The 26,879-nt window shown below is 42.9% G+C and overlaps 1 protein-coding gene across 3 annotated transcripts in view; it reads left to right on the forward strand.

Moving 5' to 3' along the window:
* The window catches only part of LOC110984968 (gamma-aminobutyric acid type B receptor subunit 2-like), a 32,562-nt gene that overhangs the window by 2,798 nt on the left and 2,885 nt on the right, over positions 1 to 26,879 (forward strand). The window contains exons 2-9 of one of the 3 annotated variants that reach the window (XM_022245636.2): positions 2,465 to 2,702; positions 7,144 to 7,328; positions 19,050 to 19,335; positions 20,955 to 21,090; positions 24,465 to 24,572; positions 24,891 to 25,001; positions 25,549 to 25,893; positions 26,482 to 26,643. In XM_022245636.2, coding sequence (XP_022101328.2) covers positions 19,145 to 19,335; positions 20,955 to 21,090; positions 24,465 to 24,572; positions 24,891 to 25,001; positions 25,549 to 25,893; positions 26,482 to 26,643 — 1,053 coding nt within the window. In that variant the 5' untranslated portion in view covers positions 2,465 to 2,702; positions 7,144 to 7,328; positions 19,050 to 19,144. Of the gene's footprint in view, positions 1 to 2,464; positions 2,703 to 7,143; positions 7,329 to 14,785; positions 15,726 to 19,049; positions 19,336 to 20,954; positions 21,091 to 24,464; positions 24,573 to 24,890; positions 25,002 to 25,548; positions 25,894 to 26,481; positions 26,644 to 26,879 lie in introns of those variants that run through there. The other 2 variants (XM_087142319.1, XM_087142320.1) reach the window with 2 other exon arrangements.

Here is a 26,879-nt window from a genome sequence, read left to right on the forward strand (position 1 = left end):
AACACATATTTGTATTCAGCTTTGGATTATTAACACCACAGCACATTCATAAAGTGTTACCAGAAAGACGTTTGAAAGGCGTTATAACATTGACACTTGTTTTTACAGTATTAATTATAAACTTCCCAGGCTCACAATGCTTCGAAATAAAACTAGAAATGTTTCAAAATGATAAAATGATTACTATTTCTTAAACTGTTTATTCCTGCCATCATAACCTCCAGATGTCTATGGGGGACGGAGCCCGTAAAAATCTGGATAAAAGTAAACACATTGTTTGATAAAACTGGATACAAGTTTGATAAAATATCTAAATAATAACGTAAAGACAGAAAAGGAGTATCATTACTTGAGCTCAAAAACGTAAACGACAAAATGAAAAGTCCCTCTTTTTGATTCGACGGTTTCGGCTTGTTTTGTCATTAACGGTTGTTTATTCAAACACTAATGTTTACCTCAATTGGAATCGGTCATCGTGCGACTGGGGACAAAATGTGAACAACTTTAGGGGAGAGTTTGTCCATGAGGGTAGGTGGGATCTCTTAACCATGCAACTAGGGGCAAAATGTCAACCCTTGAACAGGTCTTGATTGCTATGCCAGGGATATAAATCTAGCGCATTGACTCATTTTTTTCCTCTTTTTCGCTCAGCAGATGTAAAAATTTCTTAAACCAGCATTTATCGCCGAAACCATATTATTGCAGATCCCGTGGCCCAGTAGAGTGTATTTTTCAGCACGTAATGAATGTCCTGCGTGAAGTTGCAAAGATTTCCTTGGAGGGTATTATGGATCTAAGTATAGCTACGGGCTGTAACAGTCAACGCGGGCCTGTCGGGTATTGTGCATTTGCCGTGCGGTTGGTTGCCTTCTGATTCTGCTGGAGGGATCACAATAATTCCTTCGTTAAGTTTTGAGGAAATGAAATTTGCTGGGTTCGGATTCTTGACACCTGCAGCCCTGCTTTCAGCTCATCTGCTCGATCTGCCCGTACATTTCAATTGAAAAGCAAGCTTTACCGTAAGAAAAAAGGTCGGCGCTAAATCCGCCGCCCCTAATGCGCTGGCTTTGAAACAAAACTAAGACCAGATGGCTCAATCTCTGGAAATGGCTGTAGGGGGTGGCTGTATTCAGCAAACTGCAGTAGACTACAATGATTTTAACAATCGTTAAAATGTGACGAAATTAACCACAACTCTACAAGGTGTTTTTAGACGCACATCAAAATAATGCTTATGTCATCAACTTTTCTTTTCACTAATTCTTTTGATCAAAATTTGCCGACAGCGATGACCACCCCATATCAGTTTGTGCCGAAACCCATTAGTGTTTTGAAATTATGATTCCCACATTCCACTGCAAAGTAGAACGATTTAGTGGATCGAATCTCTCCAGACGAACAAGCTCGCAGTCCGGCTCAATCCTTTCACCCTTCTTGTTTAGAGGTTGCTGTTCGTGAGTCAAGAAATGTTCAAAATAGCGGAAATTTTGAGGGCATTGAAATCGTGATTTGCTCCGTGTATCGCCCTTTTGACCTATGTACCTTCCTGTAATCTTATGCATTATAACGCCACTTAAGGCCTAGTTGCCTCTTATAGATGAATCCAGTGACCATGGCAACGCTAACACTGGCCAGTTGCAGTGGTCCGAACGGATGCATGGCGGCAAGCATTTTTAAAACTCTTGTACAGAGCCAAACGTTTCGTGACGTAGGGACTGTCAAGTGAAGTGTCACTTGGTTCGTATACACATTAATCATGCTAAATTCTGGTCGCCCTGAAAGTACGTGAGCATAAAAGCGCCCTCGTTATACAACAACATTCCTCCTCTGTTACGTTGGGCATGCGCGGTAGGGTCACATAATGTTCTTCTGGAAGTCACTAGAGATGAAAAGATAATGCAGTGAAGTGCTGCCAAAGCTAATCCAATTTAGACGCTTTTTCTATTCGCTCATATAATGTATTAATGGACCCCGTCCAGAATGCCGAAATCGATCTTGTCGAACGCCAAGACCAATTAAGCAACACCCTCTCACAATTACAGCGAGGGCACTGTTGCCCATAATCGATAACGACCGCCTTTGTTTACCTTCTACAATCGATTAATTTCCTTTGGACCAACATTACACGCTCAACTGGCCGAAGACTTTGAGTTAACAAAAGGATTGCTCTTCAAGTAACGTCTTGCCGACACTGGAGTTTTTTAAATTTACAATGGTTTTCCTCCTGCAATATCCATCATCGATTTTTCCCGTTGGTTCTAATGCTCTCGGAGTTTATAAAAAGGGGAAAAGAAAACGGTTAATCGACTCCTACTTCGATATTGGGGCAAATTGTGATTCGCGGCACTGAGCAACAAAGAAACACAAGCACACGCTATTCGATTCCAACTGCCAGTCAAGCTGCTGATTGAACTCATAAGCTCCTTCCATGAATAACGAGTGTATGATTTAGAGATTCTTACAGACACCGCCAACCAAGTTGGTAGCCGGGAGAGTAAACTAACTGGAGAGCCCCCTCACAAAGAGATACTCCATCGTGATCGTCGTGAGATAATCAAACCTTCGAGTAAATATCAGTGACGCACGGGGGGAGTGTCAGTCATACCGTCGCCATTTACCAGTGAGCATTCGACGGTAGCTTACCTCGCTAGGGACGGCGGAGCGCAAGTGAGATACGCTGCTGACTGGTTTCCCCGACACGGGTAAGTTTGGATAGACGTCAAGTGGAAACCGTGCTGTCCCGATCATGATTTTTTTTTGGGGGGGGGGATCACAGTGTTATGAAGGGGCTAATAGCAATGCTGTTTTTGATCCAACGGAATCATTCGATATTATGCGACGATTGTGCATTGGTTCTGCCAAATTCCATTTATTTTGGAGATCACCTTAAAGACAGTTAGTTGGGTGTTCTTCAATCTTCTTGGTGGTGTGGGGGCCTGCTGCTTTGAAACCCCATTAAGGACGTTCCAGAGATTGCCCCATAGTAGACCCTACTGCAATGGATGCTACCGCTCTTGTTGAAATGAATGATCATAACAGATTGTTCCATCACTCTGTAAAATGTTGCTACTTCACTTTCAAGTGTCTTAGGTGGTTGTACACCATTATGGATAATTTCAGAGGGTATACGTTTTGAAATAAATGTTTGTCTGAGAATCCAGGAAGCGTCGCGTTTTTGTCACACCTTTTGAAAGGACATGATCCTCGGTGCATATTTACCAATTCGTTGTACGTTTTTCAAGGGAGAGGTACCCGGAACGATAAATCTCTGAAGAAGCTTAGACGCATTAGGGTAAAAAGGGGCCTTTGTGCCGAATAAACCGTAATCCTGAACGCCATTATTCTGTGCAGGTCGTGCTGATCACTGGTGTTGTTCGTTGGCGATAGCAAAGTATACAGGTTATAAACTTAAACGTACGCGAATAACTGAAAGCGACTGTCACCAGTCAGTACAGTAGTGAATTCCTAACCTGCGGTTGTTTACGTTGGTTGTTACTTGAGTTGATGCCCGTAATAAGTGGTTTTTAATGTGCCTTCCACACAATGAAGTACATGAGTACTATTTGAAACTTTGATTGGTGGAAGTAGTACATAGAGTGGCGTAAATCACTGCCGGAAATTGAAAGGATGGGGTATGTTGAAAGGTGGAGGGGGGGTGCGACTTGCCCTGCCGTGAAACATGGAAAACCGGAGGGGGGGCGTTGACACCATAGAGTTCATGTGATCGATGTTCATGATATTGATGTACATATGTATTATGCATTCAAAATGGCATATTCATTCGTTTAAAAAATAGTTTTCAGTAGCCCATCCCTCACCTCAAAAAGTGGGGGGGGGGGTAATTATATACCCCCATCCCCCTGGGATTTAAGCCCGTGAATTCATATGAAAAGGATTTGGGGTACACCATGGGATTTATCTCTTCAAACAGAGGTAAGGTTCTGGATGCTCTGGCTATCCCCAGGAGAGTAAACGTGAAAAAAAAATGCTACACTCCTTCCCAAGGATAGAGTGTCTTCCAAATGGTGGGTCAGCAGCATACAAATCTTTCGCCAGTATCAGCGCCTTTCTTGGTAGTGACCACTCTCGCATCATGCTCATTTTGAGGGAGGGAAATTTGAAGGGCAAACATTAAAGACACATATACAAAGCCAACTGGCAGGTTAGTTGAAATGTTGGACTGTGTTCTGTGTAGGCCTACATGTACGGAGCAGAGACATAATTAGGCAGGACAATAACCTTGCAATATACAGCCTCATTATGAGCAACATAAGACAGGAAATAATGTTTCACTGTGTTCCAAACGGCAGCGTGGAAAACGCATGGGCTGTCACCGTTGCAATCAATTATGCATCTTATCGGGAGTCAGGTTTTATTCACCGGACCTGACATTTTACCTTGTTTATCCGCAGGAAAATGTCAGTGCGTACATATTTCTTTCCCACTGACGTGAAAAGGACTCGGACAGTCTACACTGAATTATTAAAAAATTGAATTCATTCAGATATATTAGGTTGAATGCGGCACGAGACACAAATAGCATTGTTCATTGTAACCGTCATGTTTGATTTCTACCAAAAGAAAAAAAAATGCTAGATGAAAAAGCCCGGGGCTACTTCGCGACGGACTTGTAGAATTATTTGCCAGCTGAAGTCATGTGTGAAGCTCTCTCGCTCAGTATATGTGAGGTACGGAAAGGGACGACTGGAAAAGAACGTGCTATCCAATCATGTTTCTGCGTTAAACTTCGGTTCCAAACAACGATGGGCATGATCGTAACAAGCGTGTTGTGGCCATACTAGTAAACATTGACTTCTAGCACTTTCACGGCCTGGACATCCTATTGTCCACTGAAGTGCTCTCGCATCCTCCTCGATAGAGGCTCGAATCATGGTTTATTTGTTCTGCGGACGGTCAATATTGAAAGCTCGCCAGCGCGGCATTCTCGTCTCGACACGGCGTCTTTTGACGCTTTCCGGCCCGGTATTCTGTTTGATGTAGGAGCGCATGGGTGGGTTTTTGTAATGAGAGTTTTTAAACAAAGATCGTCCAAAATCGATACCTGTAAGTTTTTTCAGTACGTATACACGGCTAGCTGGCCTTGAGATGTAACGTTCGTAGAACTCAGGTTATCATGACAATACAACTGGGAAAAAATGCAGTTCATTGTAATAAAACAAAGTTAGAGATCTCAGCGATTTATGATGGATGATCTACTCTGGCTCCTCGAGGGTTTTGAAATACAGGAATTTTAGGATTCAGGACAGTTGTTTGGACAGTTTTTGGTTTGTTATTTTCACAGAAAATGTCTTGCTCAGAATTATAAGAATTACAATGTGAAAGCAGATCATCAAGTGCTTGTGTGACTGGTACCCATACACAGCGCTTTGCCGCATTGCGCACCAACGACCTCAATTATGCTAGCGAAGGGCAAACTTAAAACCTAACTGGTAATACATGAGCAGTACATTGCGCGTAAAAAACCGCGGTGCATCGGTACACCTGGTTTGAAGATCATCATGCGTTATTGATGTTTTTAAAGAATCTGTCGGTACATGTACATTACACATTAGATCTGTTTACAATAGCAAGAAGATCCAGTTATTCTTGAACTGTTTGCATTTTTTGACACTTTGGGTGCGTTCGAGCATGGAGGTAGAATGGTTCGAGCGAGCTATTCGTACTAACACAAGTATACACAGTAACGGATGGAGTACGACCCGCGGGTCAGCGAGAGTATACTTTCACTAGAGGGGGAGTATACTCCTTCACCCAAGTGTAATGCGCACGCAACCTACTCGTGTTAACAAGAGTAACCGCGCGAACGCACCCCTTGAGTTTCCCAGGGACAGATACTTGAAGTTGATATAGTTACTTGTACATGACTTATTTGTTCTAAAATCCCTCAAAAACACAGACTTAGTATTGTGGGCCTAAAAATATTTCATTGGTTGATTAAGGCTGAATAAACACTTCTGTGCTGATAAAAAGACCAAACACTCAGGTTTGTAAGTTGGAATTTCTCCTGGTGTAAAATGCCTCTCGTATTACACTGCACATGTATAATTAGCGTCGCAGGACGCAGTGCCGCAAGCGCGATACACGACGGATAATATGCAGGTTGGTAGAACCGGTTGACTGGTTATATGGCCGATTTATTTATTTGTGCAATTTTTTCAAAAGGCTGTGTGTGTATTCGCGGGCATATGGATGTAATATGTACATTGCTTTACACTGTGTAGGATAAATTAACCACACGAAGCTGTGATCCAATCGCTTAGTTTTTCCAGAGCCGCATAGCTTTCCAGGACGCGGACCATCTCTAATGATATCTATAATACTTTCAAAACTTGAACCATACACGCCGGCTTAGGTCATGGAATGGAGATAGAAAACACGCTTGAATGGAATAACTCTGCCACCTGGCTAAACCAAAATGACAAGAACTGAGAACAAAGGTGTATGCATGTATTCACTCAACCTTGGCGACCTGTCAGATTCAAAATCGGCTCCCGTTAGTCAACTTTTGTCTGGCCCCTCCCAAAATCGAGCTCCCCGGCCCCGCAAAGGAAACCACTGGGAATATATTGGGCCCGTACCCCAGTGACTCTGTCTTTGGTCGACATTTCCTGCATGTGGCCATGCAGTCTGGTGTTTGGCTGAGGACTCATCTGCATCGCTCTCCCCTTTACGTGGTATACATGCACGGAAGCATGTGGGGACCTGCACATCGCTAAATTATACAGTATGAGACCTACACGAAATTTTGCGAACTTTTAAAACGCAGTGAAGAATTAAATGTGGCGAAGTTTTCAAAAAATCCGATATAAACGATGCTAAAGTAGGACTAGTGGATGTGATGATGAACATCGTATTCGTAAGACACGAGGATATATAATTGCACGCAAAACATTTGGATTATAATGATTGGTAACACTAACCAACATCCAAGTAAACATTATTTCTTTTCCACAAGAACGAGTTTACATTTTCTTTTAGAAGTTAAAACAATGGACCTTTCCAGACTCTCAGACCGAAAGGTTCAGTTCGCAAGACCAACCTGTGATTGTAATTACTGTGGTTCTGGCTGTTTTTTCCCCACCTAATTTTGACCTCGCATCTGTCTACGATATTCCCCCACAGCTATCGATGCGCTAATTGGCGCAGACGATGAATCCGTACTGACGTCGTCTGCTGCTAAGTCCTACCATGGTCCTACCATGTGTTCCAAGCTCCATGGTTCTAGGTTCCCGGATATAACAGCGAACGACATCGCCGTCTAGCTGACATTACTTTCCATTGAGGTGTGTAGAGAACAAGCTTTAAAGGTAAGTCAATGGATACATGTTATTTGCCCATTCACAGTAGCTGGAATATCGTTGCTAAGGTTGATAATGATCATTAGTATCACAATCACTATTCAGCTTTTGACTCGCATCAGGGCGTTCATCAAAACGTGTGTTTCTTTTCGTGTAAGTCTTCTAAAATACAAAATCGCCATGGACGCCTGAGACAGACGCAGTTCAATGCAAGTCTCCTCGTTTACCCGTTAATTAGTATTGTCAATAAGAGTGGTTCCATCCAAGTTCAGGTTATTTTTATGCGTTCATCAAAGTCAATGAAAGATTCGCAGATTTGATTTCGTCGTGTAAATAACTGTGAAAAAGGTATACGTGTTTACAGTTTCTGAGACAAGCGGTATTAAGAGGCATTTGTATTCTGTATGGGGTATATTGGTTCTCTGCGTAAAGTGCCAATATAGTCGTCAAACAGAGCGTCTGAACTCAAGACTACAAAAAATACTACAAAAATGTCTCTGGTCGTTGCCTGTTTTTACGTGTAATTATTTGTGAAAGCTCTTTCATTTAGTTGACATGACAACAGCTATTCAAGTTGGGTTTCGACTGTAATTTCTATGCCGACCAACCACTTTCATTTCAAAGGAAGTTGTTAAATTTCCTATTGAGGGAAGCAAAACATTGAATTGTGGCTCCGATGGGAAAATGGGGGGGGGGTGTGCTGGATGTGTGAACAAGGGAAAACACAGAGAGACGAAACCCACGTGGACCGGTTAGGAGTTGACGAAAGTTCACTGTTCGCTCCCACGGTTCACTGTGCTTCGTGGTGTGTGACTGAATTTGCCCTGTGCAGCGGTGGTTGAATAGATGGGCTCCATTGTCAATGGTGGCCGTGTGGGGGTATGCCTGTAGGTTAGTCAAACAAGTAGGCGAACTTCCCCTGCCCAGGGGTGACGGCTGAAAGGGGACCCAGAGTGTCCTTGTCAAAACACCGTGCTGGCTTTCGAAAGGGGGATGTGTATACAGTACAGACCATAACAACAACAGTGCCATTAGAGTCCACCTGTGAAGAGTTCTGTTTGATTCTGAATTCATCACATTAACCTAGAAATTAGACCCACTGGTCTGCAAAAGGGCCTTTAGTAATGTTGAATAATTCCAGATGATTTTTCGTGGTATTTGTTTTGTATTCAGACAAAATTCCTGAAGGGATCATTTTTGTTGAACTGTGCCGTAACAGCTGCAGGGTTAAATCAAAGAAACTTCAATCGGGCCTGAAAGTTGACCCCTGCTGGATCGCCTCCAGAACCCTTTGAAAGGAAAAATATCTCGCAAACATTTTAGAATTTGCGTTAATTATTCTCTTCTTTAAAGGTTATCCGTCCAAAAAGGCCTTTGTAACATACTGACTAGCATATTAGCTTATATTAACTGAAGTTTTCCTCAACTCAAAAGAGGAATATCGTGCCAAAAACTGACCTCTCACATCCGAAAATCTAAAATAAATGACAACAAGCCCAAATCCATGTACTCGTAGGCAAATGAAGAGTTCTGAATAGTAAGATTATTGTATTGTATAAGATAGAACAAGGTGAAAAATTAAGCAATTTATAAATTTCAAAGAAATAAACTCAAAAGGTATAATCTGCATTTATAAAAATTTATAAAGTGTTATCCCTATGCTGACAAGAACTGCATTTGGCCCGACTGAACTAGAACACATCGACTCTAGGAAGGTAAATCTTCGCAAGGTTATACATGTACATTGCCGTTACCTGACGTTTCATGCATTGCGAAAAATATTCAAGGCTGCATGCAATCCATCAAACCGACATGATGTTTCAACTTTGCTCCAAAAGGTAAAAAAAAAAACATCCTGCAGAATGAAGGCGAGAAACCGATGCCGCGGGGAAAATGAAGACAAGGTTACATGTAAAAGAAAACGACTAAGAGATGCACATCTAACGCATCAGCCGAAGGGTTTGTGTTGATGTCAAGACCTGGATTACGAACACTCTGCGCTGTTAGAGTCTTACAGAGCCTAACAATCAAACAGCAGTGCCATCTCTTGTTAATTTCACACTGACTGTGTTAATGAGCCGGAGTGCGCCCCCTTCAAGAAATAGGCCTACTGTGTTCTGATGAAGGGCTTTCGTATCTTTGCTGCAGTAACCCCCTCGAGGGTGTGGTTACAGGCTTAAACGAGGGGGGATTCAAAGCTTAGAGGAAAGCACACTGAGCAGGAGAGCTGCCTGCGTTGACTGTTTCCAAATCGATTTCCATTATATACTGGGGACACACTGAGAGCTAAAGATCATTTGGCGGAGAAGGATAGTGTTTTTATGACAGGATACAATCAGAGAACAGCGTTGCTGTGCAGTTACATGGAAAAGATGATTGAGTATTTCGTGTTCCTCAGTAAGAGGCAGTGTTCTGTCTGAGAGTCACATAGCTAAGACAGATTGGTGAATATGTCGCAAATTTAGTTTCGGCGCTGATGGTAAAGTTTCTATCTATAGCGAGTGTGTAATCGCCACTGTGCAGTATGCAGACTTTTCTTGCCTCCCGGCTCGGGCGGCTAGGTTCGAATTCTGTCGAGGGCAGTGGGCCTCACCTGGTAGTCCCAGCAGATTGTTGCTGGAGCAAATATTTCTTGGGGAATTGCCTCAAGTGTGGGGCCGAAAACTCTTGTCTCTCGTCCCTCTTGTTCTCGCATTTCGCACGGCATACAATATCGAAAGAGGGCTTCGGCAGCGTTGACCACGCGCAATGTTTATGAACCTGGATGTAACGCGAGGCATTTTCGCATTGCAAGTTCAACCTCGCCTTCGATCAAATATTTTGAGTCCGCTTGAGAAGTGAGGTCTTGCGTCTTATGCTGCACGAAGACGTAAGCTGCTGGATCATTTAATTGGGGCTACGCCGCTTCATCCACTAGCTGTTTCAATCTCACGATATTCTATGAACCTTCTGGTATGCGATATTTGTGTACACAACACACTGGGGAAATCCGACTCGAATAAACGTTGCATTCGTGGCTGTGGGAGTTTTTTTTTTAAAAGAAAGTGAAGTCCAACATTTCAACAGGGGAAGCTTCACAAAACATGAAGAATAGTCTCCTCTCAAGAACTATTTTCCCGCATGAAAGTACACGCTCTATCCCTAGACAGTTGTGTAATTGAAATAATAATAATAAAAGCACGGTGATTTTCTCATTGGCCTCAGTCTTTAGCTCATTTTCCTCCGTCTTTCACGCTGCGATCCCCGCATGGTGCCTTAATTCTTGTAGAATTGGCTTCATGAAGCACACTGCAGCCACCACCCTTTGAATCCAGGCATAATCACTGAGGTCAGGATGTTCCCAGTGGGCCTAATTGCTTCGAAATTTAATGACTTTGTCTTCTAGTCTGTTATTCTTTGTTTTTGGTTTTCTTGTTTTTGTCTGTAGGACATTGCTTTGAAAGCATTAAAGAATGTGGTTTTTTAACATATATACATTGTATTTACAACAGGACTTATAAAACGAAAATAACTCTAACACGCGGTAGAATCAGTGTGCTGAATGATCATCGTTTGAACGGCATTGTCGACAAGTTACATAAATATTTCGTGCTCTTGCAAATATAGCTTCCTCATTTGAGGAAAGAATGGACCGGCAAACATCTAAGCTTTGAATCCAACGCGACGTCTGGAAGTCTCCTAATTAGTTGTTGCTAGCTTTAGGGAGAAAACTTTTTCTCCACGAAACACAGGGTGATCACCTCCATGAGAGGCTGCAGTTGGATAGCCTGCAATTCCTTGGGGATCCGCATATGGTATCCTCAAACAAGACGTTGCTCTCATACAGTGGTCATAATTGAGAGGAAGTCTGGTAATTTCGTGCAAGCTCATTTGCAGTGGAAAACGTAAGCCCCGGAGGCTTTTTCGACAGGTCATTTTCGGGAAGGTCTCTTGGATAAGCAAATGGAGAGGAGAGAGACGGCAGTAAATACTAAATAGGGAGGTATAACATTTGGTATTCTGCCCACTTGCATGGTTGAACCTTGCTAATCAAATATGCAAACTTGTCACAGTGCTGATTTCAGTACCCTTAACATCGGTCTAGTTTATTCACTCATCTGTGTCAATAACATCACAAGCTGTATACCATTGCAAGGAGGGCATTCTGCCCTTTCTAGAGATATATTTCTCTTTCCACAATGTAGAGTAGTTTTGCCATTATAGTAGATTTTATCTCTGTATACTTTTTATGTGGACACCCTGTACGTTCCAACGGGTGAATGATTTATATAACCAGTCTTAAAAAGAGACTAGTCTTCACACCTAGAGAAAAATTCCCTGTTGAAATGTAAAACCTAATTTCCCCTTTAAAAATGAGAGCTTCGCTAATACATGCATGTAGACTTTTTTGAAGTCGAGGTGTCCCAGCGTATTGAGTAAAACAAAAGGCATCATCTACTGTGAATACAATCACACGTAGTTTCTTACTTGGGAAGCCGGTTTTACTTCCATTGGTGTGTTTTATTTTACGAAGTATTTTCCTGTTGAAGGAGGTATTGAAGAAAAACATCGTTCAGAAATATCTCTTCTTTTGTCTGTTTGCAAATGGTTTTCTCCCAGACTACAATGATGTTCAATTATCGGAGTTTCTATTTCAAGCAGATGGATTACCTACTCACAGTTGTATGACATCGGCTTTAAAAATGCCTTGTAATTCTGTGCACTTAAGTACATGTTATCCTTGCAAAAAAGAGATTAAGATAACACTGCTAGTTGGTAGGGGCTGGAAGCAATAAAACCTGACCCCACCCGTCAGTTGTTCTAAAGGCACATTTACTTTCGTGTGTTAAAAACACCAAAGAGCCGGGTTAAATTAGGCCCGTCTCACGACTGGGAGGGGGAATTTCGCCCCTTAAGAAGTCGGCTGTGCTACGCTCGATTTCTTGCAACTTAATATGCATGTAAGATATTCCTTATAATTACAAAGGTGCAATTTGAACTCAAACGTATGGTTTCGCTGTTACGGTAATCTGAAGTTAAGGCTGCACGCGTGCAAGCCCGTATGCATTGAGCACCGCAGTGGAAAAAGTGTACGGGTACATTTTTGGCTGATATTTCTCGGAAAAACGGGTGCTGTGCAAGAGCTGTGTCTTCCATTTTCACAAAATTGGTGTCAAAATGGTCAAAAAGACTTAATCGAAAAACTTCCAGAGGCTCAGTTACTGAAGGTGTGCTCCTGTGATATAGAAAAAAAATGTGTGTGGGGGGGGTCCCACCCCCGGCTATTTTAGGGTTAAAGCCATATTGGTCACTTTTTTGCGTAAGGCCGAAGGGTTGCTAAGTTGCATTTCCTGAGATTGCCACAATGATGCGCATGCGTCCTGGTGTTATACAATGTGATTGGCTGATAATGCATGCAGTAATTGCCGCCAAGGGCTATGCCGACAACCTTACACGCTCAATCCACAGCTTTTTTCATATTCATTTCTGATCGATTTGTACTGAGATAATGTCTAAGATTTATGTCAAAATTAGATAGTCATTTTCTCCCTACCGGCGGACATTCTCCGAGGTATGATATCAAAATGATCTCTCAGTGTTTTGAATGATGCGCTGGGATCAATGGAAAATACACACTTCATGTATATTGACCACGAATTACAAGAAGAGTTTAATAATACATGCAATACGTTTGGTTATGATGGAGCGAAGGGCCGGTGGTGTTACTACGGCTGAAATATCGGGGGGGGGGGGGTGTACACATTTGTTCGAGGGGTTACCAAAAGAAAATAAGCTGTAGTTGCATACAGCTATATACACTCAACGGAGATTATTCACAGATTTCAAATGGGGGTGGGAGGCACGTGCCCCCCCTCCCGAAGTTACACCAGTTTGAAGGATTCTTTAGGTCGAGTCCATGGAACAGAGGCAGGTAGTGCGTGAATTCGTTGGTTTCACCACGGAGTGACGTACCGTCTCTAGACTTTGTAAGTGCACCCGACGAATTGATCCTTATTTGCATATCTTTGCGCCCAGAACAAGATAGACCAAGGGAAAACGCACAGCTGTTTGTTTGCGGATCTTGGACATTTCCCGACGATTTCTTTTTACCATTTTGCCAGGCTACAGAAGATAAAGTTGATATGAAGTTGATATGTTGGAGGGTATAAAGAGACCGAATTGTGTGTAAACAGCATGTATACAATTAGAGTATCGATTTATTATAACAGACACAAGATCCAATCATGGCGTTTGTTCCGATCTGCCTGCCTTTGATGTTGTAAAACATCGCCCACCACATGCTTTCGAAGCATTTCATTTCTGTATGAGAGCTGGAAACGAGCCTGCACAGAATGTGTGTCTTAGAGCTCTGAATGGTACCATTGCTCTATGTAGCTTGACGTTACCATGGGCAAAGAAGAGCTGGGACGTTTGGGCTATTACATCTCAATGGAAACAGGTGTCAACCGAAAGTAGAGGGCACCAAACACGTTAGAAACGGGGCACGATCTCAAAAGCCGAAAGCGAAAAAATCTTCCATTTGGCCGACTGCAAGCGGGAAAGATATTTGCCATGTGTTCTATGCTTTAGTCCACAGCAGTTGGAAATCTTCCACTGACCAGTGTTTCTTTTTCGTCACGTGTCAAGACCCTCGAGCTCAGAACTCAAGCGGCCGTCTCTGAGCTGCGCGCAGAATGATTAACCTCGTGTGTATATGCCACGCGTGTGGCTAGCGGGGAGGAATCCTATCACCTTTGACAAAGCAATTGGCTTTGGTTGTTGACGATGCCCATCGATATGCAGGAAAAAGTCATGACTTAACAGACGCTGTAAACATCGTGTCACAGCACTGAGATACGTGCTGCCTACTGTGGCCACGGTTCGTGTCTGTCAGTCGATCCCTGGTTATTGGGACAACGTTTTATGAAAGTGGCTCATGTATACACATGTCTTCCAGGAGAATTGATAGCTCGGTAGGTTTTTTTTACCCGAAGAAGGAACAGCCAGGCTTAGAACCTGAACGTAGATACATCCTGTCCTTGATATTTATACACGTATAGGCCCCATGTTTATTTCTTGTATCATGCGAAGGTAAATATATCCTTGCATTTGTATTTTTATTTTGGGATTACGTCAAGTTATATCTGTTTTAAGGCAATTAACTTAATCCTTCAGTAAACTGGTTCTTCCAAACCTGAGTCGCGATTTTACAAAGTAGTCGGCAGTTCAAGGGGACCCAAATTTCATGACTGTTTCAGGTGGAGTACAGTGTACATGCGGCAATCGCGCATGCCTCTTCCTGATGACAGTGACTCGATTTTTCTGTGCACAGATCTAAATCTGAGATTTGTAGTACCAACCTAGGGCCCGGTGGTAAGTTTGTAACCGTCCAACCGCCGTGTGGAGCCGAACTGCTCCTCCAACGAACCCTGTCAGTGCGCCTCAACGGTTTTCGGAGACGTGGTGAATCCACACTGTGGAAGCTGGTGTAACGGGGTTTATCCGTTTGGCCGTTGATCTTTAGTCACTCTCATGAAAGGAATCATTCTTCCTCGAATCTTGTGGGTGCCTTACCAGGCGTTCTGATTGGTCAAAAGCTCAACGTCACACGTACTTCATTGTCACCCATATACCCATTTACAACGGTTTGTGGAATCCATCTGCAGTTTGCCCTTCAGCCATACTGCTACAAGTCATTCGTATGCAGGCGCTCAGCGGATAAGTCACATTGTGCCACCTGCATCAGTGGCGGAGGTGTCAACTTTCGTACCTACGCTATAATATCAAACAGATATGCACCATTCGCGACGCGACTTTGATGGTTCTGTAAAGCAGTACTGAAGAAGAGACTGATACTTTTTTCCCTACTTCGACTGATACCCTTCGTGTCATCTCTTCTCTTCAGATGACATTGTATCCGGCGACCATCGTCTAATGAGCATCTCTCCCACGTGCACAGTTCGTATATTGGAAGATCAGCGAGAACCTTTGGCAATTTCAACGGCATACTTGTTCGCTGCGAGTCTACTGCTCCTCGGAAGGTTTATAGGAACGCGTGTCCAGAAAAAGATGACTGACAGGATGCGCTTTAACGATTAAAGGGATTTCCTCGTAAGGTGATCCACACTAAAAACATCCAGTCGCTTATTGAAAGAGTTTGGACACACTCATTACAACCTGACCACTGATTCTGCAGCTTGATCACAGTGTCATAGTCCACGTATATAACTTTGTCATTAAGGCATGATAAGTAAAGCATCTAACAAATCGATTCCCTCGGCAAGCAGCATAATAATTGAATTAGGGAGGCGTGGGTTGTTGGACCGACATAATTGCTATCAAGTCTACGCCGCCGTTAAAAGATTTCGTCTTGGCTAAAGACGACACTGCTTCGCTCAATGGTGGGACGGGTTCTGGCCAGCCAAGGTAAGGCCATCATGATTTTATTTTTCTACGAGTGGCCGTGGCCAAATATCTGCCCCGGCAGTCGTCATGTTTTCCTTTACGTCGGGACCTACAGACTCCAGATAATCCGTTTTGAAGACTGAATTTAATTCAAGGCATAAAATTGATGGTTTGGGGGACAACAAAAGAACGATAGCAGGTCTCCCGACGTTACCGTTGTCTGGCCATAGCACAATGCATTCCATGTTTCCAAACACGACCACAGCATTTTTGCCTGTATACTGTCGCACACATGAAAACGCCAATATCATACCAACCTACCGACTGTGATGAGATATATGAACGAATCTTCAAAACAGACTTCACATTGATGTGGTCAGCCATTTTGCAAAGGTCATAACTTGCGCCGGGTCGGTCTGCAATGTCCTTGCCTTATTCCCTCATTTTGAACCCTGCACCTTAAGAGCATACAGCAAGTGCCTGTGTGTCTAGCAATGCTTCTACAAATGTTCATAACCGACCACATGCATCGGCAGAGACAGATCTCACAGCAAAGCTATCTGTTATCGAGCAGACCTTGTGTATCCTTGGCTGGAAGCAGTTATCAATCAAATCACTTCTAATTATGCTTCACTTTAGCAATTTATTGTCATCGACGATTTGAGAGCCTGTGAGTGTAGAAAACCAAACCACGGGGCATAATGGGTGCAGGGAGAACTCTTGATCAGCCAAACTAATATCAAAAGTCTGAACCACCCACTTATCCCTTTCGAGCCGCAAAATCTCTGGTTACATAACTCTGTAACACTGAAATCGGGAAGCCCTTCTGTCTTTTCGATCCCTATTTGCGTCAGTCTCCCGCCAGGTGAGGTCACTCATTTTGTCTCCTCGTCGAATCTCGACAAAACTCTACACTGGACACATTGTCCACTAACGGATACCCGTTACTTCCCCATAACCCTTCACGCTACACTTACAGCACGTAGAAAGAAATTGCATGCGGATCACGAGAGACACGTTTTCGAACAATCGGGCATTTCAGCGGGATACGGACAAAACTGTCTTTTTCAAAAAATGGCCGTTAAAAATCGGCGCATCTGCCGTGTCCACAGCTAGCCGATAAGAACCTGTCCATTTTCACCACGGTGTTACTTATGATCTGTTGTCAACATTCACTTTGTTGGACATGATTGGTCCATTCCCGCCCCGATTTCCTTCTCTTTGTTCGGGCAATACCGTGTTTGCGCCCCAAATGGCAACCTTTGTCTGCGCTTTGACCCCTGGGGCGCCCCCAACAGGGAAATTTGGCAATTCTTTTGTTAACTTGGTGAGCGGCAGTGGAGTGCTACAAATGGTGTTGGTGGATTACTATCGGATCATTTCCCCATTCTAGTCTGAATTAACCCCTCGGACGTTTTGGACCGCGCTCTTAGCAGTTCACCGATGCTCATTTTACTCAGCCTCTAGTAAAGAAGTCCTAAATGTATAAGAAGTTGCTCGTGAACGATTGGGATAAATTAGTCATCAAAACGTGGGATTTAAAGCGCAGTTGGGCAGTTAATCATGAACACAGTTACCCATGACCACTGGGATCATTGTATGGCGTGAAAAATATTGGCTAAGGATTTCTGAACTTAAAAAAATCCCCAAAATGACGGATTTGCCTAGGACTCGTGACGAATTATCAATCTAGGCCAATGTGGAGATTTTCTCATATTGCAGAACTATGAAAAGGTGCCTGCTGGCTTACGATGATCTACTGATATTTTGTTGTCCCCCAAAGTGTGGTAGATCAAGAACATGACATTTGGCACGTGGTCAATGTATATTCCTACAAAGACGTATCGGAGCGAGAACTGGTAAAAACAGCAAAACCCTTCGTTGAATTAAAATTTCACAATTATATGAATTGGAAGTTTCACATGCATACAACGTTTTGAAAAAAATGTGTCTGGGACAGTATTGACACTCAATACTGACAGGGCCAGTCTATTTGAAATCCAGATTCCAGTGATGGCATTGTATCGTCCCTTTAAGTAAAATCCGCACACACAACTCTTTAAGAAAACCTTACTCCTTTGGAAATTGATTACATTTTTCGCCTTCAAGGCTTGGTTCATTTGCTGCCGAAATTGAGTCTGAGCCAACATGCAGTGTATACCTTGATTATTTCTGGCAAATCCAATTCGCATACGGCGGCGCGGAGTTCGTTGATATAAATAAAATTTTAATGCTCAGCTTGATGATACGGCAGGTATGCGATTATCTTCCATCTCATGTCATTGGGAAGAGTTCCCTGTTGATGCCTTGCCTTTTTTCTCCTGGAGTTGGAAATCAAATTAGACGTTGGTGTCATCCCGTGCGTCATAAGTATAGAGCGCGCACATCCTGTCTGGAGAATGGACCCTATGTTGTAACATGAGAACATGCAATAGCTTCAAAGCGTCTGATGTTGTATTGTTACTTTGTGCGGTGCTGACTCTGTGTTACCCACGTTCGGATATTCGAATACGCTGCATGGGCTGTTATAGTTCGACGACGGTTGAATAGCAGTGTTGTAGTCGAGTACTTTCCCAGTACCAACGTTCTCCGCAAAATACTGAACTGGGTAAGAGGGAATAAAGCCAGAGTGCACAGGCATTTGATGGTAAATGTGCAAAGGTAAGATTACAAAATAAATGTTAGACTTCAGACACCCCCAGTTGTGTAGAATTTCAGTTTCAAAGAGAAAAGTACACGGAAAGTACTCGGCCGAGTACTTTCTGAGTACTTTTGTTCTAAAAAGTTAATTTTAATCAAACAGTGATGATCTGAAGTCATTATGTTGCTTTGTAATCTTACCCTTATGCATGTATCATCAAATGCCAATGTACTTCAGCTTTGTTCCCTCCTAACTAGTTAAATATTTGGTAGAGAACTTGGTTCTCAAAAAGTACTCGACTGCATCACTGTTAATGGGTTAGATTTGGTGACGCATTCTAAAATACTGTATGTCAGTCCATTTCTTATCTCAACAGAAGCACAAAATCATTGAGACAGGGCTCCCTTTGATTCGGTCCTTTTCCCAAGAGTGCTAGCGCCAATTTAGTCCAACTTTTTCCTTATCGTGCCACCACAATAATTTAAATTTTCGTCGGTAATAAGAAATTTAAACAAAAAGAACCTATTTATTACAATGAGCCATATTAGGTGCAGAGCGAGGGAACGACTTTTTCCGTCCAAAGCAAAGCTCCATCCAGAGATTTGAAAGTTAAAACGTGTACACTTTTGGACAAAGAACACAGGTTTGTCACTGTGGTTCGGCTAGTGATTGAAACTTGTGCGTTTCCTGCTTAACCTTATTAGGTGAGGCCAGTGCTGCTTCAGACTGCTAGCTGCGAGTTTCACCGAAACCCTTACACCGCTTGCCTCACTTCATCCTTCGACCCTCTGCCACGGGCATGGACAACACATCTCTTCCCGCCACGGTTGTCTCGGAGGGCGTGCCCGGAGAGGGCGGGGAGAACGAAGATGACGTCGTCTTGCGGACCATCTCGCCCATCCTCCTTGGGATCATGTCCTCCCTGGCCCTCATTGGCGTGGTGCTTGCTGTGGCCTTCTTAATCTTCAACGTCAGATATCGCCAGAGCCGGTAAGACATTATGGTAAAATTCCTACATGCCTTTCAGATGGGCTGTCACGAAGCGGTGCACATGCTTTTATACCTGTACGTTAAAACCTATGCAGACTGCTTGACCAAAAATGATGTGAAGACGCGGGTTCATTCCCTGCAAAACTGTCGTGTTAAAATCAACACTTTTTAGTGTTATCAGATGACCACACCATAGGGTGTTACTTTAACACCGCTGGTGTTACTTTGCACACATCTAAGTGTAACAATGCACTGGAGAGTGTTAAAAGTAACATAACACCAAAATTTTAACACTAGTGAAAAGTGTAGGTGTAGTCCTCTGATAACACCGGGGGTGTTAAATATAACACCCCAGATTTTTCAGTGTTGAGACCAGTTGCACACTTGTAGATATTATCTATTTTCAGGAGAAGAATTAATTCAGAAAGTGATGGCGAGATAGTGTTTATTGTTTTGCTAATGAGAGTGCTATAAAGAGAATGGCGTACATTTCTGTTGGTGTTTGGCTTGAGAGTGCCACGAGAGGCTTAGATACGGCAATTTAAAAAAAAACAGAAACGGCGTTTTTGTTTTTCATTTATTCATTAAATTTTTTAATGAAAAGGCGATATTTAATTCTACACTGGATGTAAGTATGGAATGCTACGCGCTATGCCCTAGCCACTACCCTGCGAAGTGTGCTTGTTATACTTTTGATTTATCGGTGTTGAGAAGAATCATTCTCAAAACCGACTTGTAATAACCCTGAAACTATGGGGCCTTAAGAACCTGCAAAAGGAAGAGAAAATGAAGGGATAAAAAGACAAGTTCTGTGTTGGAGAAATCCCGCATATGTGTATGGATTACGATCTTAATGTAACAACTTCTTGAAGCATGTTTGACGTTGGCACCGCCGTACAGTGGATCGATCGTGAATCTCCACGGGAATTACTGGCTTAATTAGCCATAAACTCAAGAGCATTTTTATTGATTGGGCGAAATGACAACGCCGGACGTACGTTTTTGAGAATGTGAAAGTAGACATCTGCCATCGTCACTGCTTGATCGTGCCTAACTCGCCCTCTGCACATCGCTGCGGCTGGTTCACTGTTTGAAATGAACGAGCAGATTTGCTCCACAAAGTATAACAAAGGCAAAATATAGTATCAAAACACTGAATAAAACCAAATTTTGTTGAATAGGCTATCGTATAGTAGTATTTGTAAGGTAGAGGTAACAATAAACACGGATTTTACCAAAAAATACCAAGTTTCAAACGAGATCACAACAATCAGTTCTTCCACAGATCGATCATCCATAGTAGGCATTTTTTTATATACAGGAAGGGAAAAATCCTGAGAAAACTTACATTCCGGCTACGTTTTGAATACTGAAATCACAGGTATCACGTGATGATATTGTAATTAAAGAGGCTTTCTCTGTGTAAGGTGTATCTGCATTAATTGCTAAAAATAATAATTAGTGCATGATATTACGCTCTCTCCAGCACCAGCATATTTCAGACCACATTTCACCGTATTTCAAAGCGATAAAATGCTAAAATAACCTGGGAAACTCCGAGGATCTTTGGCAAAAACTTCTCCTTGAATTGGTGCTATGATTGTTGTGTTTGTTTCCAGCCTCATAAAAATGTCAAGTCCAAACCTGAATATCCTTATCGGCGCCGGCGCCATTTCCATCTACGCATGTGTGATGCTGTTCGGAATCGACGCAGGAGTTACGTCATCTAAAGTCGCGCTGGAGGTTCTTTGCAAGGTGAGTTTATACAGTTGTTAAAATGGTGGTATCAGGGTTATTCTTCTTTAATTGGCCTTTGGTCAGTGACGTCGATTGAGCATTGGGACATTTTTCATTATGCTGTATTTTAAGAAGTACCGGGGTTTTTTACAGTTCATTTAGTTTTTAACCTTAATTTGAATTCATTAAAGCCCATCTTTTCTACACTTTGCTATTGCCACTTGGGCTGAATGTTAAGTGAAAACAGGCCAAACAAACTTATGTGTGCACTCAGGAAAAAAAAGAAATTCACGCAGACGTGTTTAAGCCATTTTCGATTTGATTCTTCAAATTTTGAGAGTTGTGGCACAGGTCCGCACCATACTAGGCCGCATGCGCACCACGCTACAGCCAGCAAGGTTCTGCATATCATACAACTTCCAACACAGACAACAGGACTCTAGAAAAACATCCGGAAGTCCTATCTTAATACATACCTGTGTTGCTATTAGCTATTGGCCAGTGGTGTCTTCAGGTCTTGGGTTGGGAGTCGGTTGATCATTACTTTTTTATCCTGAGAAAAGAATCCTCTTTATATCACAGCCCCCCCCAAAAGGGGGGTAATACCGTTTCGAAAATGCTGTCACTTTTGCCCCGCAACATATCTAGAGGGCGTCTTGTTCCCAATCGCCCCTAATTGAGATACGCGACTGCTGTTATTGGACCTTCATCGAATTAACGAACTCCCCCAACAAGATTCGTACAAACCAGGCTGTAAAAAAAAGAAAGAAGAGGAAAATTAATAGCTTCACAGTTATGGTTTCCATATGGTCGTTTGTAACGCAGACAGTCCACAACACGTGAAGACGCAGACACAAACGGAAGAGACGGTTCATGACGTCATTCCACCCCAAAATTGAAACAAAATGGCGTCCGAAACTCCGTAATTTTTTTGGGCGGAAAAATACTTTTTCAATTGACGTGATGCCAAACCTGTACTCCAGTTTCAAGCACTTCATTGACAGTCAGCTATTTAGTTGATCATAAAGGTGTAATATTTTCATTAAGGAGAAAATAGGCAAAATTCGTGGAAATAAGCGAGAGGAACATCGCTGCACGCCGGTCACGCCAGGATGCGTGTTTGTACGGGGATACCACGGCTGCTCTACGCAGACAGTCGGCAAAGTTGAACCTGGCTTACCTTTGCCGATCGTTCGCGGGCTGGTTTGCGTTTGTCTGCGTTATCGGCGACACCTCCGTTTGGCATGTTTCCGTGTGTCTGCGTCGCAGTTTGCGTCTTATTGCGTTGCTCTCTGCGTTTCTAACGTAAATATGGAAACCAGGTTTAACGGAAGTAATAGAGAGAGTTAACTATACTGCAGCATGCTTAAAGGATAGCTGCAATCAATTTGTTTTAATACAAACCTTCAAAATCAACCTTTGCGTCTCAGCAAACCTTATTTCCAACTTTTGTTTCACTATTTCAAAGGGTACTTTTGCTGCCTTTGTGGTTTTATTCTAATGACATTTCCATATTCATGAGCATAACTATGATATCATCCCAGGAAGAATGCCTAAATGTCGTGTGTTTTTGAAGATTTTGCTGGACTAAATTTTTTTATCTGCTGATTGTTGTTTATGTGCATAGCAATAAGTGAGTATACCAATGGTTTTCTCAGAAATGTTTTTTAGTAAGTAGATTCAATTTAATAGAGAAAGTGGACAGTCTTCACTGGATGACATCATGGCAACAGCGCCCTCAGTTGTCCTGGAAAGTATTGATAATTTGAATGTTTAAAAAGTGCACTTTTCAGTGAATTTAACCAAATGGGAGTGCACAAGAATGTTCATACATTGAAGAAGAGCGCGAAGTTGGGGAAAAATTGTGTCTTAGAAAACGTCACTGCCACTACCCTTTAACAGTAAGCACTGCACATCTCCTGAGTGCGAACAGTACTTTGCCAGACCTTGTTAAGTGCTAACACCTTTTTCCGTTGCCACAAACGGGTCTGGTGGCAAAAAGACCCCAAAAGAAGCAATTTCTAGCCATTAAAATTAACCTAGTTATAGAAGTCTATTCGTTTCAACTAAAACCAAAACACAAATAGTCAGACAACAAGGTGTCGTTCGACGTCCTGGCGCAAGGTGCTCACATCCGGCCCGGTGTGCCGAAAAGAGACTGCGCACTGGCGGGCCGGCGTTGGTCCATTTCCTAAGCTTCCTCTTGAACAGGGGCTTCAAAAGGAAAACTGAAGACACTTCAGAAATGGTTAGTATCATCATCACTCGCTCGTGGCAGGCTGCATTCACGGGTCGGCCAGGATGTAGAAGCGTATGGGAAGCACGAGATAATGAGAGAAACGCTGCGGCAGGTGGAATAGTGTAACCAGTTCCGTCAGCAACCTTGGTCGTTTTTAAAAATTAATTAAACGCCAGGGTTTGTGTATTAGTCAGGTAATCTGATAAGGTGTGGTTGATTGATATGTGAAACAAATACACTGTTAAAGATAAGGTTTAATTGATGTTTATATTGCATGTTTTATACAATTGAATTGCATGCCGTTTATCACTCGCTTTGATTGATGATACTGAATTTATTACCAAAAAAAAAAATAAAACTGGTCTTTTTTTGATGGGAAAAGAAACAACAATTTCACACGAAGTCCATTCCTCAGCTGTCTAACCATTTTTTTTTCGGTAATAAGATTGAGTTTAGAAAAGACAGGCCAATTCCAGAAACGAGTTTCTACTTGATAGAAAAACAACAATTGACGTTGATGCCGATGAGCCCGGCAGGTGAAATTGTTTCCGGAGGACAAGGTTGGAATTATCCGGACAAATCGCATGACCTGTCCACTTTACGGTGGGGAGTGATATTAAGGATTCGTTCCCCTTGCACTTTAATTTCGCTTCAAATCACCATCAGGAACCATTTCGAAAAGATGTGCACAAGATCGACGCATGTGACTTGGAGAAGAAACAAAAATCCTCGATCAGTTTCCGGTATAATTTCTTTTTCACATGGCAGTCAGACGAGCTTCAACGACAAAGTTTTATGGAATGAAATGAAAGCGCCAGCACCTCACAATCGCTGCTATAGGGGGCGATGGCCCCACCAAGTATATACCACCCATTTATGCATTTAATAAAATACAACCTTATCTCCGTTAAGCGGGGCAAAATGAGTTGTCACTTTTTCTAGAAAAGAGGATAAAGTTTGCATCCAGCCGCCCATATCTGGGCTTAATGATTCTCGTCCTGACCACATTCCAAAATCTCTTTGTCAACGAATAAACTATTAATTTCAGGGGGTCATTTTCCCCAACCCTTTATTTCAGTTGTGTGAACTCATCCTGTGTTAACCATTATAATTATTCTATGTGAACTTAGTCTGTTGACTTATTCTGTCACAGGTCCGTGTGTCGCTGATCACCTTGGGCTTCACGCTGGTCTACGGCTCCATGTTCAGCAAGGCGTGGCGGGTTTACAGAATATTCGCTCACGCGGCTGCCAAGCGGATGGTGAGAACTCGGATCTTTGCGTTCTTTACCTGCGACTGCTTCAACAAAGCAAGAATAGCTATTTCACTTGGAGTATAAAAATTCACACTGGAAGGGTTCACAGCGTTTCTCGAGCTGCCTTAAAGGCCTACTTCAATTCTCTTACCACTGGCTGTCAAACGAGTAAACTTGCTACCGTACGTTGGTGTTGTTTGGGGAGGTGTAAGAGAGCTTAAGGTTGAAGTGAAAGTGTGACGGCACTCTCCACCTCGCGTTATTCCTTGTCCATCGGTGAGTTTGTCTATCTCAGTTTTTATTCCCCTTTCTTGGCTGTTACAGGTGATTCGAGACGGTCGCCTGATGAGCATGGTGGGCGGATTGCTTGTACTTGACTTCGTGGTGCTAGCGCTGTGGCTGATTTTGGACCCTCTCAGTGTCAAACTGACAACGGTGAGCTCGGACAAAGGCCTTCGTACACTTTGAGTCTGACAGGCAGGGACAAGGGATCAGAGAATACAGAAAACCCTGCTGAATTCCAGTTTAACAGTATGAAATTGATTTAAAACCGTCAGGTAAAGAAGGGTACAGTTGGGCTATTGATGCTTACACTTGTCCGACTGTCATTGCCATTAGATGCTGAATTTAAAGGACCCCTTTCGTTTGAGTGACTGCTCATTTGAGATAAGCTTCCAACTGGACAAAACAAAGTTTGAGTATCCTCTCGCTTTGGAGTCAGTTGTTGATTTACCTACCGGTATCTATATTGTAACATTATCATTTTAGATTATGAGTATTTTACAATATATGAGTAGGACAGTCCAACATGTTCCAGAGGCTATGTGGTTACCTTCTGCTTACGTCAAAATCCGTCCAGATCAATCAGATGAGCATGACGTCAGTGATTAGAAGTCGTGTCATCCCTACTTGTAAGACTTCACAGAGATATGGGAATTTTACAAAGTGTGTATATCTTATGTTCATTTCTCATTCAATAAAGATCCAAACAGCTGTCGAGGAGGGCAAATCCTCGTTACCACGGGAGGGCGTCCACGTCTGTCAGTCGCAGTACACGGAGGTGTGGATGACCGTCCTATTCGCCGCCAAGGCGCTCATTCTGCTGCTGGGGACGTACCTGTCCTGGGAGACACGCAACATCACCGTGCCCTCCATGAACGACGCCAAGTGTATCGTGGTCAGCGTCTACACCTGCGTCATCCTAGTCGCCATGGTGACGGCGCTGATGACGATGCTGGAGGCATGGCCAAATGCCTGGTACTGCTGCCTGTCGGTGGTCATGCTGATCTGCCCGACAGAGTTACTGCTTTTGCAGTACATCCCAAAGGTTGGTGACAGGTTTGTCTATCACGGCTGATGCACTGATGAATTCCCTTAGTAAGTAGTGCCGGGATATTTTTGAAATAGAAAAAGGGCAAATAGATATCCTCGTGACACGTATACACGGCAGGCTAGATCTAAGCGCTGGAAACAATTTGCAGGGGGGGGCTAAAGAGCCCTTAATTCCACCCAGACTTCCTTTACATTTTCTTGGAAGGCTGCACCGTGCATGCCATAGAAGCTGCACTGCTTTCTTTACTTCATGGAAAAGGCCAACATCGGATTACCATAAATTCAAATTGCAACTGTGGATCTTACATTCCTTAACCATCGTCTGTCCCGATTGACTCTGAATGGCACTTCGTAGAAGGCTGTCATGCCAGCTAATTCAGTTTTCATAAGATGAATGGCCGCAAGAAACAAGTCCAGCAGCGCTACATGTATCTCCACCGTATACGTCGGAAATTCCAGCCTTGAGCCACACGCATTGCGTCAAGATAAAACAGGCACACTGAAGAAAGCCGGGAACAGTCTATAGTCCACGATTATACGTGGTGTAAACTTTTTTTTATCTCCGATGCCCATTTTGTCTCAGATAAGGGCATGGCGCAAGAACCCCGAGGCAAGCTACAGCATGTCCCGTTCCCTGACCACATCCTACCTGGCAACAGCACGGCAACGCTCTTTGGCCGAGGTGGAAGAGGAACTCTTTCTCCTCTCCAAGGAGAATGCATCCTTGAAGAGGTCACTGTCAGAGGTGAGAGAAGACCTGACATTCTTCCCAAAATGGGCATAAATGAACCTCTTGGAAATTTAAAGATAAGAATTTAAAGAAAGAATTTTCATATCATACTTTTGCTTTTCGAAAATTCTGAATCAATTCTTTCTGAGCAAATCAAAGAGCTTGTTGAGAAGTAATTTTATTTTGACACTCCATACAATTTGGCCAAAGATCTTTGGATATCGTAGATGTGGGAGTAGTAAGCCACAATG

The sequence above is a fragment of the Acanthaster planci genome, linkage group LG10 (assembly GCF_054643075.1).
Source record: "Acanthaster planci isolate LZ-2023a linkage group LG10, COTS_SCS, whole genome shotgun sequence".
NCBI lineage: Eukaryota > Metazoa > Echinodermata > Asteroidea > Valvatida > Acanthasteridae > Acanthaster > Acanthaster planci.